The sequence below is a fragment of the Perissodus microlepis genome, chromosome 20, assembly GCF_051167445.1.
Source record: "Perissodus microlepis isolate ML-2025 ecotype Zambia chromosome 20, ASM5116744v1, whole genome shotgun sequence".
Taxonomy (NCBI): Eukaryota; Metazoa; Chordata; class Actinopteri; order Cichliformes; family Cichlidae; genus Perissodus; species Perissodus microlepis.
Genome location: NC_140480.1, coordinates 20352185 through 20365688, shown reverse-complemented (window position 1 = coordinate 20365688; position 13504 = coordinate 20352185). Strand labels below are relative to the sequence as shown.

The 13504-nt window shown below is 46.8% G+C and overlaps 1 protein-coding gene and 2 non-coding genes across 3 annotated transcripts; all 3 read left to right on the top strand.

The window, feature by feature from the left end:
* Positions 1-7848: 7848 nt before the first annotated feature.
* rpl10 (ribosomal protein L10) lies at positions 7849-11629 on the top strand. The gene is made up of 6 exons (XM_084917788.1): positions 7849-7979; positions 8968-9026; positions 9770-9877; positions 10778-10916; positions 11000-11162; positions 11420-11629. The coding sequence occupies exons 1-6, from the start codon at positions 7957-7959 to the stop codon at positions 11573-11575; spliced, it is 648 nt and encodes a 215-aa protein (XP_084773914.1). The 5' UTR covers positions 7849-7956; the 3' UTR covers positions 11576-11629.
* On the top strand, positions 9143-9275 carry LOC146364440 (small nucleolar RNA SNORA70). Its single transcript, XR_014799120.1, has one exon. It is a non-coding gene; the product is annotated as a small nucleolar RNA SNORA70 (small nucleolar RNA).
* On the top strand, positions 11213-11345 carry LOC146364439 (small nucleolar RNA SNORA70). Its single transcript, XR_014799119.1, has one exon. It is a non-coding gene; the product is annotated as a small nucleolar RNA SNORA70 (small nucleolar RNA).
* Positions 11630-13504: the final 1875 nt, after the last annotated feature.

The window sequence follows — 13504 nt, the reverse complement described above, 5'->3', positions numbered from 1 at the left end:
TCTTCCATTTGCGCAACATCTCTAAAATTAGAAATATCCTGTCTCAGAGTGACGCTGAAAAACTAGTTCATGCATTTATTACTTCCAGGCTGGACTACTGTAATTCATTATTATTAGGATGTCCAAAAAACTCACTGAAAAGCCTTCAGCTAATCCAAAATGCTGCAGCAAGAGTACTGACAGGGACTAGAAGGAGAGAGCATATTTCTCCTGTTTTGGCTTCCCTTCATTGGCTTCCTGTTAAATCCAGAATTGAATTCAAAATCCTGCTCCTCACATACAAGGTCTTAAATAATCAGGCCCCATCTTATCTTAATGACCTTGTAGTACCATATCACCCTATTAGAGCACTTCGCTCTCGCTCTGCAGGCCTACTTGTTGTTCCTAGAGTATTTAAAAGTAGAATGGGAGGCAGAGCCTTCAGTTTTCAGGCCCCTCTTCTGTGGAACCAGCTTCCAGTTTGGATTCGGGAGACAGAAACTATCTCTACTTTCAAGATTAGGCTTCAAACTTTCCTTTTTGCTAAAGCATATAGTTAGGGCTGGACCAGGTGACCCTGAATCCTCCCTTAGTTATGCTGCAATAGACGTAGGCTGCCGGGGGATTCCCAAGATGCATTGAGTTTTTCCTTTCCAGTCACCTTTCTCACTCACTATGTGTTAATAGACCTCTCTGCATTGAATCATATCTGTTATTAACCTCTGTCTCTCTTCCACAGCATGTCTTTTATCCTGTCTTCCTTCTCTCACCCCAACCGGTCGCAGCAGATGACCGCCCCTCCCTGAGCCTGGTTCTGCCGGAGGTTTCTTCCTGTTAAAAGGGAGTTTTTCCTTCCCACTGTCGCCAAAGTGCTTGCTCATAGGGGGTCATATGATTGTTGGGTTTTTCTCTGTATCTATGAAGCGCCTTGAGGCGACTTTTGTTGTGATTTGGCGCTATATAAATAAAATTGAATTGAATTGAATTGAATTGAATTGAATTGAATTTGCTACAGGGCAAACACACAGAGAAAAAACAGTTCACAATCACGCCTAATTTAGAATCACTAATGAACCTGACCCCACTCGCAAGCTCGACCAGATGGTGGATTCAAACCCAGGACCTTCTTGGATCAGGCAACAGTGCTAACCACCACCGCGCCGTTATGAAGCCTCACATTTAACATTTTTGCATTCTTACAGTTTTTCAAATCCAGTTGTGTAGTGAGGGACCCTGCAAACTAAGTGGCTAAATACCCTGATGTGTTATCAGAAACCACACACTTTCACATCCACACTGGAAAATCCCAGCCAATCCGGAGGTTTATCTATCTGTGTGGTTTTATTAGCAAATGGTCCAAAATAGTAATGTACTACATGTAGTGTCTCAAAGATAAATGTTGGGCATTTATCTTACCTCGAGGTCTGAGTGTTGACCTGAGAGCTGAAAGGTTTGAACTTAACAAATCCCAGAAAGTCAGGAACTGAGTGAGACAGTATAACCACGTCATAACCAGCTCTGCCCCTGGATGAATGCAGAGGGGCGAGCAGAAAGGACGAGCCCACAGACGCTAATGTGAAACTGGGCAGTGCATCATCGAGGCAACCTGCTGAGGAGTCAGTATTAATCCTTATTCTTTGTCTGAGCTTAAACATCAGAACAAAGTGATCAAAAGTGGTGTCGAGACTCAGCAAACTGAGCAACTGGCTGAACTTTAACTCACACTGAACCTTTACTGTTCTCATGATCAAACTGACGACACGGACTTGATTCTTGTCCCAAAGGCTATGTGGGTCCTGTGACTGCTGTGTGGTAACTAGGAACTGTTTGCAGCAGAATATGACTGACATGCAAACAAGCACTGAACCTGAGCCTGAGAACACTTGCTGCTGCATGGAGAAGCCTGCATGGTCAAAGGAGCTTTCAAAGAAAAGCGTCTGGACTTCTTTAAGTTGCTTGAAGACGTTTCACCTCTCATCCGAAAGCATGCAGAAGCCTGCATGCTTTACTCATTTGTGTTAATCGACACATGTCACAGTGCAGCTGCTGCTCACATGGCAGCAGCCAGCTTTCCTCAGCCTCCTGATAACGGTGAAGGTTTCAGATTTTACGTGACGACACTGAGTGGACCACAGCTCACTGACTGACAGCTGAAAGGTGACCCGCCCACCTCTCATTCTGATGTCTCTCTAATCAAAGGGGCTTGCAAAGAAAAGCGTCTGGACTTCTTTAAGTTGCTTGAAGACGTTTCACCTCTCATCCGAGAAGCTTCTTCAGTTCTAAGGTCAAATGGCGGATAGTCCCAGATTTAAACCCAGTGGGAGTTTCCTCCCAAAGAGGGACAAAAGGACCCCCTGATGATCATCTAATCATCTGAGCCAAGGTATGAAAACGGGTGTGGGTCCCAATCAGCCAGGGTTTAGGGTGAGCTCATTGTCAAACCTGGCCCCACCTTATCATGCGATTTCCTGAGGTCAAATGGCCCAGGATGTGAGTGGGCGTTAAGGCGTCTGGGGAGGGAACTCAAAACTGGATTACAGATGGCAGACAGTTGGTGTCGTAAACCACTGCCTCTGTTCAAAGATGGTCGCTCACAGTGGACATAGATGGCTTCTTTTACTCCTCTTTCGAATCATCTGTCCTCTTTGTCCAAAATGTGAACATTGGCATCCTCGAAAGTGTCCTTTATCCTTAGATGCATCCTGAAGAAGCTTCTCAGATGAGAGGTGAAACGTCTTCAAGCAACTTAAAGAAGTCCAGACGCTTCAAAGCTCCTTTGACTATAATGACCTGGATGACTGAGAACCTTCACAGACATATGTCTCTCTAATAGTAACTGTTACCATTATACACCATCATGGTTCCTGGATCCTTGGAGTAACATGTTGCTGTGAAACAAGGCATCACATTCATTATGACATAATCATATAAATACAAACACATAGAGCTTATTCTCAGTGGGAGAAGTGATTCCACTGTGGATTTGTTCTTTGGCCACGGAGTATTCAGACTGATGAAGAGCATAGATGGCCCTGAGCTCTAGGCAGCACACTCTAACAGATACACCTCCCAGCACACTTCCGTTTTAACATCAGCACACAGTGTGTCACCTACCACACCCTACAGCAGCCACACTGGTCAGTGTGTAATTTTGTGTGTGTGTGTATATTTGTATTGGGCATGTTGTGGGGACATACTTTGTTTTTACACAGTCACACTGTGGGCGCTCAAATCCCTTTTATAGACAAACACCTAGTGGAGTGTTAGAGTGAAGCATGTGGGAGTCAGGGCCAGGGTCGGTTTTTATAAAAGAAGAAGTCGTTCAGTATCTTCTGTAGTGATGGAAACATAACTGTGTCAGTGTGCGAGGGTGTGGTTGGCAGAATGAACAACTCGATAGTGTATTTCTTTATTTGGGTTGCCAAGAGAGCAGCATGTAGCCACGAAACCACAGAAAAAGCAATTGTTTTGACAACAGGATTGTTGCAGTCTTCTGCTTGTTGCACAGTCTTCCTTATGTATTCTAATACAAATACACTAATAATTCACTGTATTTCTTCAGACTTTAAGCTTTTTACCTTTGGAGGAGTAGACAGAGAGAATGATCTGACTCTTGTGTCTGAAGATATGAGGCGGGAAACAGCATGAAAACAGAATTCATAGACAGAATATAAAGGACGAGCTGCGGCATCATGTTGGTTTGCATCTGAAGTTCAGTTTGCAGTGTGCAAGCTGCGACTTGCAATGTCACTTATGGTGATTGTGGCATCCTTAGCATATCGAAGGAACCATGAGGACTGTCGAATTCAGAAAATTGATTTGCAGTTTGCAAGCAGAGACATTATAGAAGAAACACACAGCACTCAAGGAATCCTGATTCAGAATCAACGGGGAATTCCACAACCGCAGACGGGGGTAGAATTACTCTGAAAGTAAGGTTTAACACGTCCTGTAGCTGAGGTACAAAGTCAGCTTTTAAACATTTGTGTGTTTTTAATCATATGGCACAATCGTCTCCGAAGGAGTCGGAATAATATCTGGAATAATAAGATTAGTTTACTGGTAACTTGGTTGGTCAGTTAGTGGTCAAAGGCTTCACAGACTTCTGAACCTATCAGAACAGCAGTAATTCCTAAAATGACCCAGATTCAGCCAATGAATTTAATTAAATGTCTGAGTTAGTTCCTCTTGTTGAGATATTTGAATAACATCTGATGCTTTGAAGCAAGTAGGCAGTGGTGCCATCAGTGGTACGTTGCACTGGCTTTAGTCTTGAGACACTTCATGAGGTGACAAAGTGGCAACTTTTGAAAAATGAAGCCAGAGCAAAAATTACAGCAGAAATGATCATGCCTACGGCCTGCTCCAAAAAGAAGAAAAAGGATCTCTAGATATTTTCTCTGTTCATCATGGTAAATTGACTAGTATTTATGTAGCACGTTTTACTACAAGCCTCATCACCTCAATCCACGGTGAGGCAGTTTATCTAACGTTCACACTCACACCCAGGGGGAGATATTGGTCATGTTGGGGATCAGTTTACCGACCTTCTAATTCATAGATGACCCACAGCTATCCATAGCAGAACAATGGTAGGTTTCATTTCATTAATAACTTTCCAAAAGTTTCTCACACGTGTGTCCACTCTTTAAATTAAATCTGTGCACACAGTTGGCTATTGTCACTGGATGCATCATTTGCTTTGCATCTCGTTGGAAACTATGCCTCAGTGTGAGAGGCCAGGAGCTTTGTTTCTGGTTGTTAGCACATATGTGCAAACTGATGATTGACCAGCATGGAAGGCAACCTGCTGCTGGCTGTGGTTTCTGTGCATTGTGTGTACACAGAGCTAGCATTAGCAAGTAAGCAAGCTACTGTGATTGATCATGGCAGCTAATGCTTCCTCTTATTAACCTTCTTGTTGGCCAGCTTTGATGCAAAACATGTTTTTGATAAGCCTGTTAGCATGTTAGCAAGAAAAGCCTCACTAACATGCTAACGAGATAGAAAGGATATCAGCTAGCACTTTCAAATTAGCATCTATGAGAAATCAGACTTTCAGATACTAATGGGAGCGAAGGCCAATGCTGGCATATGAACAGCCTGTTTAACTCACAAACATCGTCTGTGGGTAATACAAAGAGTCGTCTTAATAACCACATCCCTTTGAACAGGACCATCAGTTGTATCAGTACTTGTACTAAAACAGAAGCACCTTTTTTATTTTGCAACCTGGGATGCCTTAAAGCCTGAAAACTACTGGTCTATTTCTGTTACAGTGTGTGTGTGTGTGTGTCTGTCATTTGTCACCAGAACGGGCACATACTGTAGCACCATTTTTGGTCCTTGCTCCTTTTCCATCGTCCCACCGTCATCACTGGCCTTGAGTTCCGCCAGAGTCAGGAGCAAATTCAGACAAAACAGAAGCAACATACAAGATAGAGAACTCATAGCTGACCTTCACACGAGGCTATACGGGGATGTCAGAAAGAGTTCATGGGCGTTTTTGAAAGAGTCACGAGGGAGTGGCAGTGTTTTGCCACTTCCTAAATACATCTACTTGCAAAAGGATAAAACTTTAACAAACGCCGTGTGCACATGATGAGTCAGGAATCTCACAGGCATGTGATAATGCCTGTACTAGCCTGTACGAGCCAGACCCAAGCATGACCAACCTTCAGCTGGTCCTGCACTGCTGAACACTCCTTGTTATGTCGAGTTATGTTGGAGTAAGACGAAAGCTCGGATTCCTCACATGCTTCAGCAACAGAACATTTGTTCTCTATTAACAAAACTTCAGATATGAGCTCATTGTTCCTTTTAGGAATTAGCCAAAGAAGGGTACAGTGAAGGGGGCTCGAGACATATGGTATGATAGCGCCCCCTATTGGCCAACTGGCGGAATGGCCTTGGAACGTGCTGATTTTCACTACACACTGAGCTAACAGAATTACTGTTGCAGGTAAAGGATGTGCACGCCTTTTCACTGCTGATACATGTAAATATATAATCTGTCTAGTTTTCTTAGTGCCGTGGATGTGATGTTGCACAGCTTCACTGGAAATGAAAACAGTTATTCCACTCTGTAGGTAAGTCTGTGACCAACTCACTGGCTGTGTTCACATTTAGGTTTACTTCTGAATAAGTTTGAGATATTAACTGGAAATTTTTAACTTATGAATCGCAAGAAAACATTTGTTCAGTGGCAGAAAAGTAAGTGAAAAAGTCGTAAGCTGTAGTTACTGACACTGGAAAGAATGCGTGTCAATGTGAGTGCCAGTGGTTGTCTGTGTTGACACACTGGCCACCTGTCCAGGGCTACCCTGCCTCTCGCCCTAACACAGCTGGGATAGGCCCCCGTCCAGGTATCTCTGGATCTCCCCAGACTGTGTGCTGCTAAAATGGTTCCCCAGACACTGAGGCTGTGCCCGGGGCCTACCCAGACAACTTGGTGGCCCTAGCCAACTCTGGAACCCTGGAGGTCCTAAAACTAATGTAGCCTCCAGCCTGCCACGGACCCAGAGGCCACTCCAGTGGTCCCCCAACAGCCGCCCAGCCTGCTGCGGATCCAGAGGCCGCTCCAGTGGTCCTCCAACAGCTGGGCCTGCCTCTGGATCCGGAGGCCGCCACAGCCTGCCGTGGATGCAGTGGCTGCTCCAGAGGCCACCTCAGGCTGTCACGGATCCAGAGGCTGCCCCAGGCTGCCGCAAACCTGGAGGCCGCCCCAGCCTGCTGCAGCCCCCAGAGGCCGCTCCAGTGGTGCCCCTGGAGGCCGCCCAGCCTGCTGCGGATCCAGAGGCCGCTCCAGTGGTCCTCCAACAGCTGGGCCTGCCTCTGGATCCGGAGGCCGCCACAGCCTGCCGTGGATGCAGTGGCTGCTCCAGAGGCCACCTCAGGCTGTCACGGATCCAGAGGCTGCCCCAGGCTGCCGCAAACCTGGAGGCCGCCCCAGCCTGCTGCGGCCCCCAGAGGCCGCTCCAGTGGTGCCCCTGGAGGCCGCCCCAGCCTGCTGCGGCCCCCAGAGGCCGCTCCAGTGGTGCCCCAACAGCCGCCCCAGCCAGAGGCCGCCCCAGGTTGCCACGGAGCCTTTGCTAATTTCGTTTCTGTGCCAGCCTCAGACAGTATGGTTTCTGTTTCTGCCAGGTCTCCAGAAACCTGATCGGTGTGCTTCCCAGTTCTCCAGGGCCAGGCCTTGTGTTTCCCAGCCAGCTTATTCAAAGACAGTTTAAATACTAAGAGTAGCAGAGTAACACTGTCAGACTTCCTTGAGACTTTTGCCCTGTATTCTGAATTTGATGGCAGCAACATTTGAGAAAAAGTTTGCTACTGTGTAGCATCTCCTCTTCTTCTAACAAAAGTAAGCAAATGTCTGTGAACTGAGATCAGCTGCTAGACTTTTGGAAGAGGACCACACTGATACCAAGTCAGACAACAGGCTGTGATCCTAAAAATATTATATTTTCTCTGAGCACAGATACATTTCTTGTTTAATCCTAATGTAATGTATTCCTGGCCTCAGCCCATTTTAAATGAGTCTGGGCTCAGCGAAGATTTACAGTATGTTCTACTAAATAAAATTATGTTTGAATTAAATGTAGCTAACCCGCCTCATTGACGTTGCATACAACTACACCTCCCAGCATTCACTTGGTGCTCGTTAACAGCCCTTAAATGAATTTTTCCAACTGTGTTTTTAAATAAAATCCATATAGTAATCATTTATTGTTGTAATAAAACTACGCTGAAGCAAAAATAACGCGTACATGAATATAAAAATTTCCCTCGTGAACCATTCTGTCCATATGACAAAGCGGAAGTGACGTCTTCTTCCTTTCCTCCATTAGGTGAGTGCGTGGTGAGGTCGCGTTTTCTTCGGCTCTCCATCATACCGGTTAATTTAAAGCTATTTTTTGACTGATCTTTGTCCAGATTAAGCTTAGTAACTTGTTTTTATTCGTTAATTTCCAGATTGCAACCATGGGCCGCCGACCAGCCCGCTGGTAAGTCATTTTCTGACCCCGTTTGAGCGAAGGGCCGAGCGAGTGTTTCAGAGGAAAATGGCAGCGGCTCCTGCTCGGCGCCATGTGCACGGCGCTGGCCTGCCCCCGGGCCTGAGGAATAAGAATAAAAATAATAATATGTGCTATAAAACCCGGCGTTTCTGTCGTCCTACACTGTGAACTCCATTTAAGTGTTGTGTTCACAACGAGCGCCGTAAAGCAGTCCGTTCACGGGGCACGCTAGCACGGTGCGATAACAGTACAAGCTAAATGCTACTACTTTCAGCCCCAGCCTGAGTCTGTTTGAAGCCGTGAAGAGACTTAAAAGCTCCGAGTCACAGCTTATTGTGGTATAAAATAATTCCGTCACCAAATATTCTGACCCTGTTATAAGCCCATGAAGGTCACCTGACTGTGAGAGTCCTCACTGCGCGGTTTCTTTTATAAATAAATTGTTGGTTTTGATTTAACGTCTGTAAAACAGGAAATGTCCTGATCGTCGGTATGAATCAGTCTCAGCTGTGTTACTGACTCCAGGATATGCTGCCGTATGTTCTCCTGTTTGTCCTGGTTTAAAACACCCGCTGGGAGAAGACACTTTTATATTTAGCTGTTAGTTTTAAATAGACGTGGTTGGGGTCTGACACACGTTGTTGCTATGCTTCAAACAGGTTTTGCTGATGAACAATCAGATAAAAGGGATAATTGTCGTTTTTTGAAGAATACTTGGTTACAGCAGTCTCACAGTCCCTGACAGGTCAGACATCACAGGATTAATGTGTATCTGAACAGACTCTGGCTGTTTTAGTTTTTGTCTCGTCTTTCCTGCTCTGACATCATAAACTCTGTGATTACAGTCAATCAGATGGTGTTACAGCTGCGTAGCCGGCATGTGATTGATGTGGTCCAGCGTGCTGGCTGAAGGGTTGTTAGATTGTCCACCTCTTACACTAGATTCAGTGTTGGTGACGTGTGTTTCCTCTCACAGCTACAGGTACTGCAAGAACAAGCCGTACCCCAAGTCCCGCTTCTGCAGGGGTGTGCCTGGTACGTTCTCTCTCCATGTTTCCTGTTTCAGTCTGTAACACTTCAGTGGGACCATGTTCAGGTGACATCACGGTCACCCCTCTGGACCGAACTGTCACAGTGGGCTGCTGTGAGTCCTGCAGCTTATTAAGCCGACCGGTCTCGCTGTGGTGCGGTTCTGGTGTGCAAAGGCTGCAGACACTGACTCTTTGGTTGTGTATGTCCTCAGCTGGGAGGTGCTGAGTGCTTTAAGGGACCACTGAGACAAAATGCTGCTGTGTGGCTCACAATTACTTAGTTGGTCATCACTGTTTCCTTTATAAAGCTGCTTTTCCATTGGTACCTACTCAGATCGGCTCAGCACGGTTTTCCATTAGGTCATAGTAGTACCAGGTACTATAAAGGTACCTTTATAGTACCTGGTACCTTTATAGTACCTGCTTGGCCCGGGTTTCAAACGATCCGAGCAGTGATGTCATCAGACTGCAGGCCTCCGATTGGATGGTCAGTAGCATCACGAGAGTGTCTCGTTCCCCGAGTCTGACGACGTGCCATAGGCCGAGCAGCAGGTATGTTCTCCACGTCCACCTTTGTTGGAGTGTTCGTGTCACACGTTTATTCGGGACGTGTTGCTATGACGACAGCCGCGCGTTAGGCGACTCCAGTCGATCCGAGTAGGCGCTGATGGAAAAGGCCATAAGTTGGTCTCGCTGATGCAGACGTGAGTTTCAGTGTTCTTATCCTTCCTCTTCTGTTCTCATCAGACCCCAAGATCAGGATCTTTGACCTGGGCAGGAAGAAGGCCAAGGTGGACGAGTTCCCCCTGTGCGGCCACATGGTCTCTGATGAGTACGAGCAGCTGTCATCAGAAGGTGAGGAGACCAGGAGCCACGACTAACACACCTGTTGGTAACGTGTGTGCTTCTTTGTAGGAGCACACTTTGGCCTGTGAGTGCAGTTTACTGATAAAGACAGTGAGACGATGGCCTCTGTGGTTAAAAGACCAGGTTGCTTTAAATGTTTTGTTAGAGGTGTTATAGCTGAATGAGCCAGTCTCGTTTTCCAGTTTAGATCACTGGCTGTTCCCAGTGTTTGTTCGGGGGGGGGGGGGGGGGGTACTGATTACTACTGTGGGAAACTATTGTATAGCTGTGAGATGTTTGTAATTTAATGTAACAGCTTGTATATTAAATATAAAAACTATCCTAGTATACAGCACACACACTCTCTGCAAGCTTTAAAGCTGCTCCATAAAGACTCGTGTATATGAGGAATGAGCCAGTTAAACTGGGCCACAGCTGCTTACTGGCACCAGGAACATTAAACTGGGCTCGTCACAGGTTCAGTGCGTTAGGCAGATAGACTTGGTGCTAATGTGTGACTCGTCTGTGGAGGGTCTGCTGTATCACAGTGGCTAACAGGAGGAAGGCTGCTCAGCCACACCCTGAGCACGTTACTCAGTAAGGAAGCATGCACTGCTGCCTGCATTAGTGCGTTACTGTTAGAGGATGCACTGAGCCTGGTAGCTGCAGTGTTGGGTCTTAGGGGAAAGTAAAGGTTCCAGGTTAGAACAGTGAAGTTTGTCTTGACTGCGTTCGAGTCCTGGGTTCAGAGAGACGTCAGAGCACAGCTCTCACTCGTGTGATGACCTCAGTAAGCCCCTCCTCCTCAGTTTGTCTGGCTCGTGTTAATGCTGCAGTCAGTCAGGGTTGTTGGCAAACACAAACAGCGGTGCCTATAACTTCATGCATGTTGTGCTTTAACCCCTGTAGCTCTGGAAGCTGCCCGTATCTGTGCTAACAAGTACATGGTGAAGACCTGCGGTAAGGACGGTTTCCACATCCGCATGCGTCTGCACCCCTTCCACGTCATCCGCATCAACAAAATGTTGTCCTGTGCTGGAGCTGACAGGTGAGAGGCTGACTGACCCGTAGCCCTGCTGCACTGAGTGCAGTCTGGCTCATCCTGTAATCCTCTTGTTTTGTGTCGGGCAGGCTCCAGACTGGAATGCGTGGTGCTTTTGGTAAACCCCAGGGCACCGTGGCCCGCGTGCACATCGGTCAGGTGATCATGTCCGTGCGTACCAAGGCCCAAAACAAGGAGCACGTGGTGGAGGCTCTGCGCAGAGCCAAGTTCAAGTTCCCTGGTCGTCAGAAGGTAAACGCTCCCAAAGCTCCTGCTGTAATAAATGTAAAGTGACATGAGTCCTGCAGCTTATTAAGCCGACCGGTCTCGCTGTGGTGCGGTTCTGGTGTGCAAAGGCTGCAGACACTGACTCTTTGGTTGTGTATGTCCTCAGCTGGGAGGTGCTGAGTGCTTTAAGGGACCACTGAGACAAAATGTGTCTTCATCAGGGGCTTAGTGTAAGTAAGTGTACTGAAAGGCTGAACCCATGTCTGTGCTCTCGCCCTCAGATCCACATTTCCAAGAAGTACGGCTTCACCAAGTTCAACGCCTGTGACTTTGATGACATGATGGCCGAGAAGCGTCTGATTCCTGATGGCTGTGGGGTCAAATACATCCCCAACAGAGGCCCTCTGGCCCGCTGGAGGGCCCTGCACGCAGTCTGAGGCTGCTCTCTGTGCCCACATAATCAATAAAGATGGCTTTGATTACAAAAGTGATGAGGTCGTGGCTTTGTCTTCATTGAACATGAAATCGCACATCAAGTCTGGGGGAGGTTTTCTAACGTGGTGTCCAGTTGCACTTGAGACTGGACACATTAATCTTACCACAGGTGTTAGGAGTTATACTGAAGTGTGAGCAGTCTGTGTGAGATCTGTGAAGATCGTTACAGATCCTAACCTCTATAACTGCATACAGTCCCACACTAACAGCTGATGGTCTCCTTCATGGGGCTGAAAGTATTCAGCCTTTAATTCTGTTAATTTACAGCTGAGGAAACACTGAACACGCTTTGGACTGTAAAGGTAACACGCTGAAAGCCTCGTCTGTCTTCTCTGTGCTGTCCCACAAATGACATGAACAGGTATCCACATTAATTGATACTGAACACAGGTGGATGTTACCTTCTGACAGGTAACAGTCACGTGGAGCTGCAGCTGTACTGTAAACACCAGTTTAACCAAAATAAGAACAAAGTTGTAACATTAAAGAACAGCGGCTCAGTAGGATGAGTGCTCTGCAGTGATCAGACCTGTGACATGTCCATACTCTCAGCTCAGTTTGACTTGTTGCTGTGTTTCAGGTAAAGAGCTTTAAATGAACTTGCGTCTGTGTTCTTATTGACGAGCTGCTGAAGCATCGGGAACAGCGGACAGCTAAACGTATTGGCAAATCAGGATTAGAAGATAATCAAACACATTGCTGCCATCGCTGTGGTTAATTTAGGGATATAATGTCCAGTAGGTGGAGCTACGGTTTCTGTTTTTAAGGAGACCAAATGAAGGTCCTGGTTCAGCGTCTGCAGCTCCCACCATAGCACCAGCTGTACTGCTGTATGTAGTTCAGTGCTCACTGTTGCGCTTCTCGTGGGACATTTCTGTGAGAAACAGTTTTTGCAGCACGTTTGGAGTCCGTAACGTTTGTTTTCATCCATCTGTTTGGCACCGGTGTGTCCCTGCTTCATCCAGGCCGACCTGTCCGCTGGAGACAGGAGGACAGTCTGCAGGTTCTCCTGTGTTTTCCTGGCTGGCTTCCTCCCACGGTCCAGAGACATCTGTTAGTGGGTGGGGCTAACTGGTGATTCTAGATTTCCTGTTGGAATCACTGGCAAGAAGATTACAAAGAAATGATATATAGTATGAAAGTTTGGACAGCGGTGGGAGTGGACACTTCATTGCATTCAGGTGATGGCTGGTTACACCTGTGTCTTTGTATGCCACAGCGTAGCTTGTGCCAGGTGTTGGACACTGGCTGTGAGACACAGTTCACAGGTCCGGACTTGTGAGTGGGAGGACACCGTGTGATTATTCCACAGCTGGAACGGCAGCGCTCTTGATGACATCACAGCTCACCTGGGCTCAACCCCACTGTGTTTTTACTGCCACCTCCTCCGTTAATTTCACAGATGAATACAAAACTATTTCCAATAATACGCCTCAGTACTAGATTTCTTCTTTTAAAGTGTTTTAAGCTCTTTGACTAAACGTGTGTTTTTAAGGACCACTGATGTGAAACTGGTTCGTTCATCTGTTTCCTTTGCCGTGCATACACCGTGCATATACCACCATGCTGAAATAAATACAGAATAAGCACCGTGTAACGTTTTAATAACGTGTGCATGCATGTCGAGGACCTACAGCAGCCTGTAATCTCCTCCATGCTCCTGAAGGTGGCAGTGACATTACTGAGGAGCTCGCCTACCTGTGCGACCTGTGGAGGCTCCAGGTGTCATCCCAGATTCCCAGCAGGACACTGATCCAAGTTAGAAACGCTGAGGAGTGAACCACGTCAGGTGCCTCCACCTGTAAAGCTGTTCCTGTTTCAGGTTCCTCAGTGTTGCCCCCTGCTGTTAGTTTAACAGCCCTTTCTGCTAA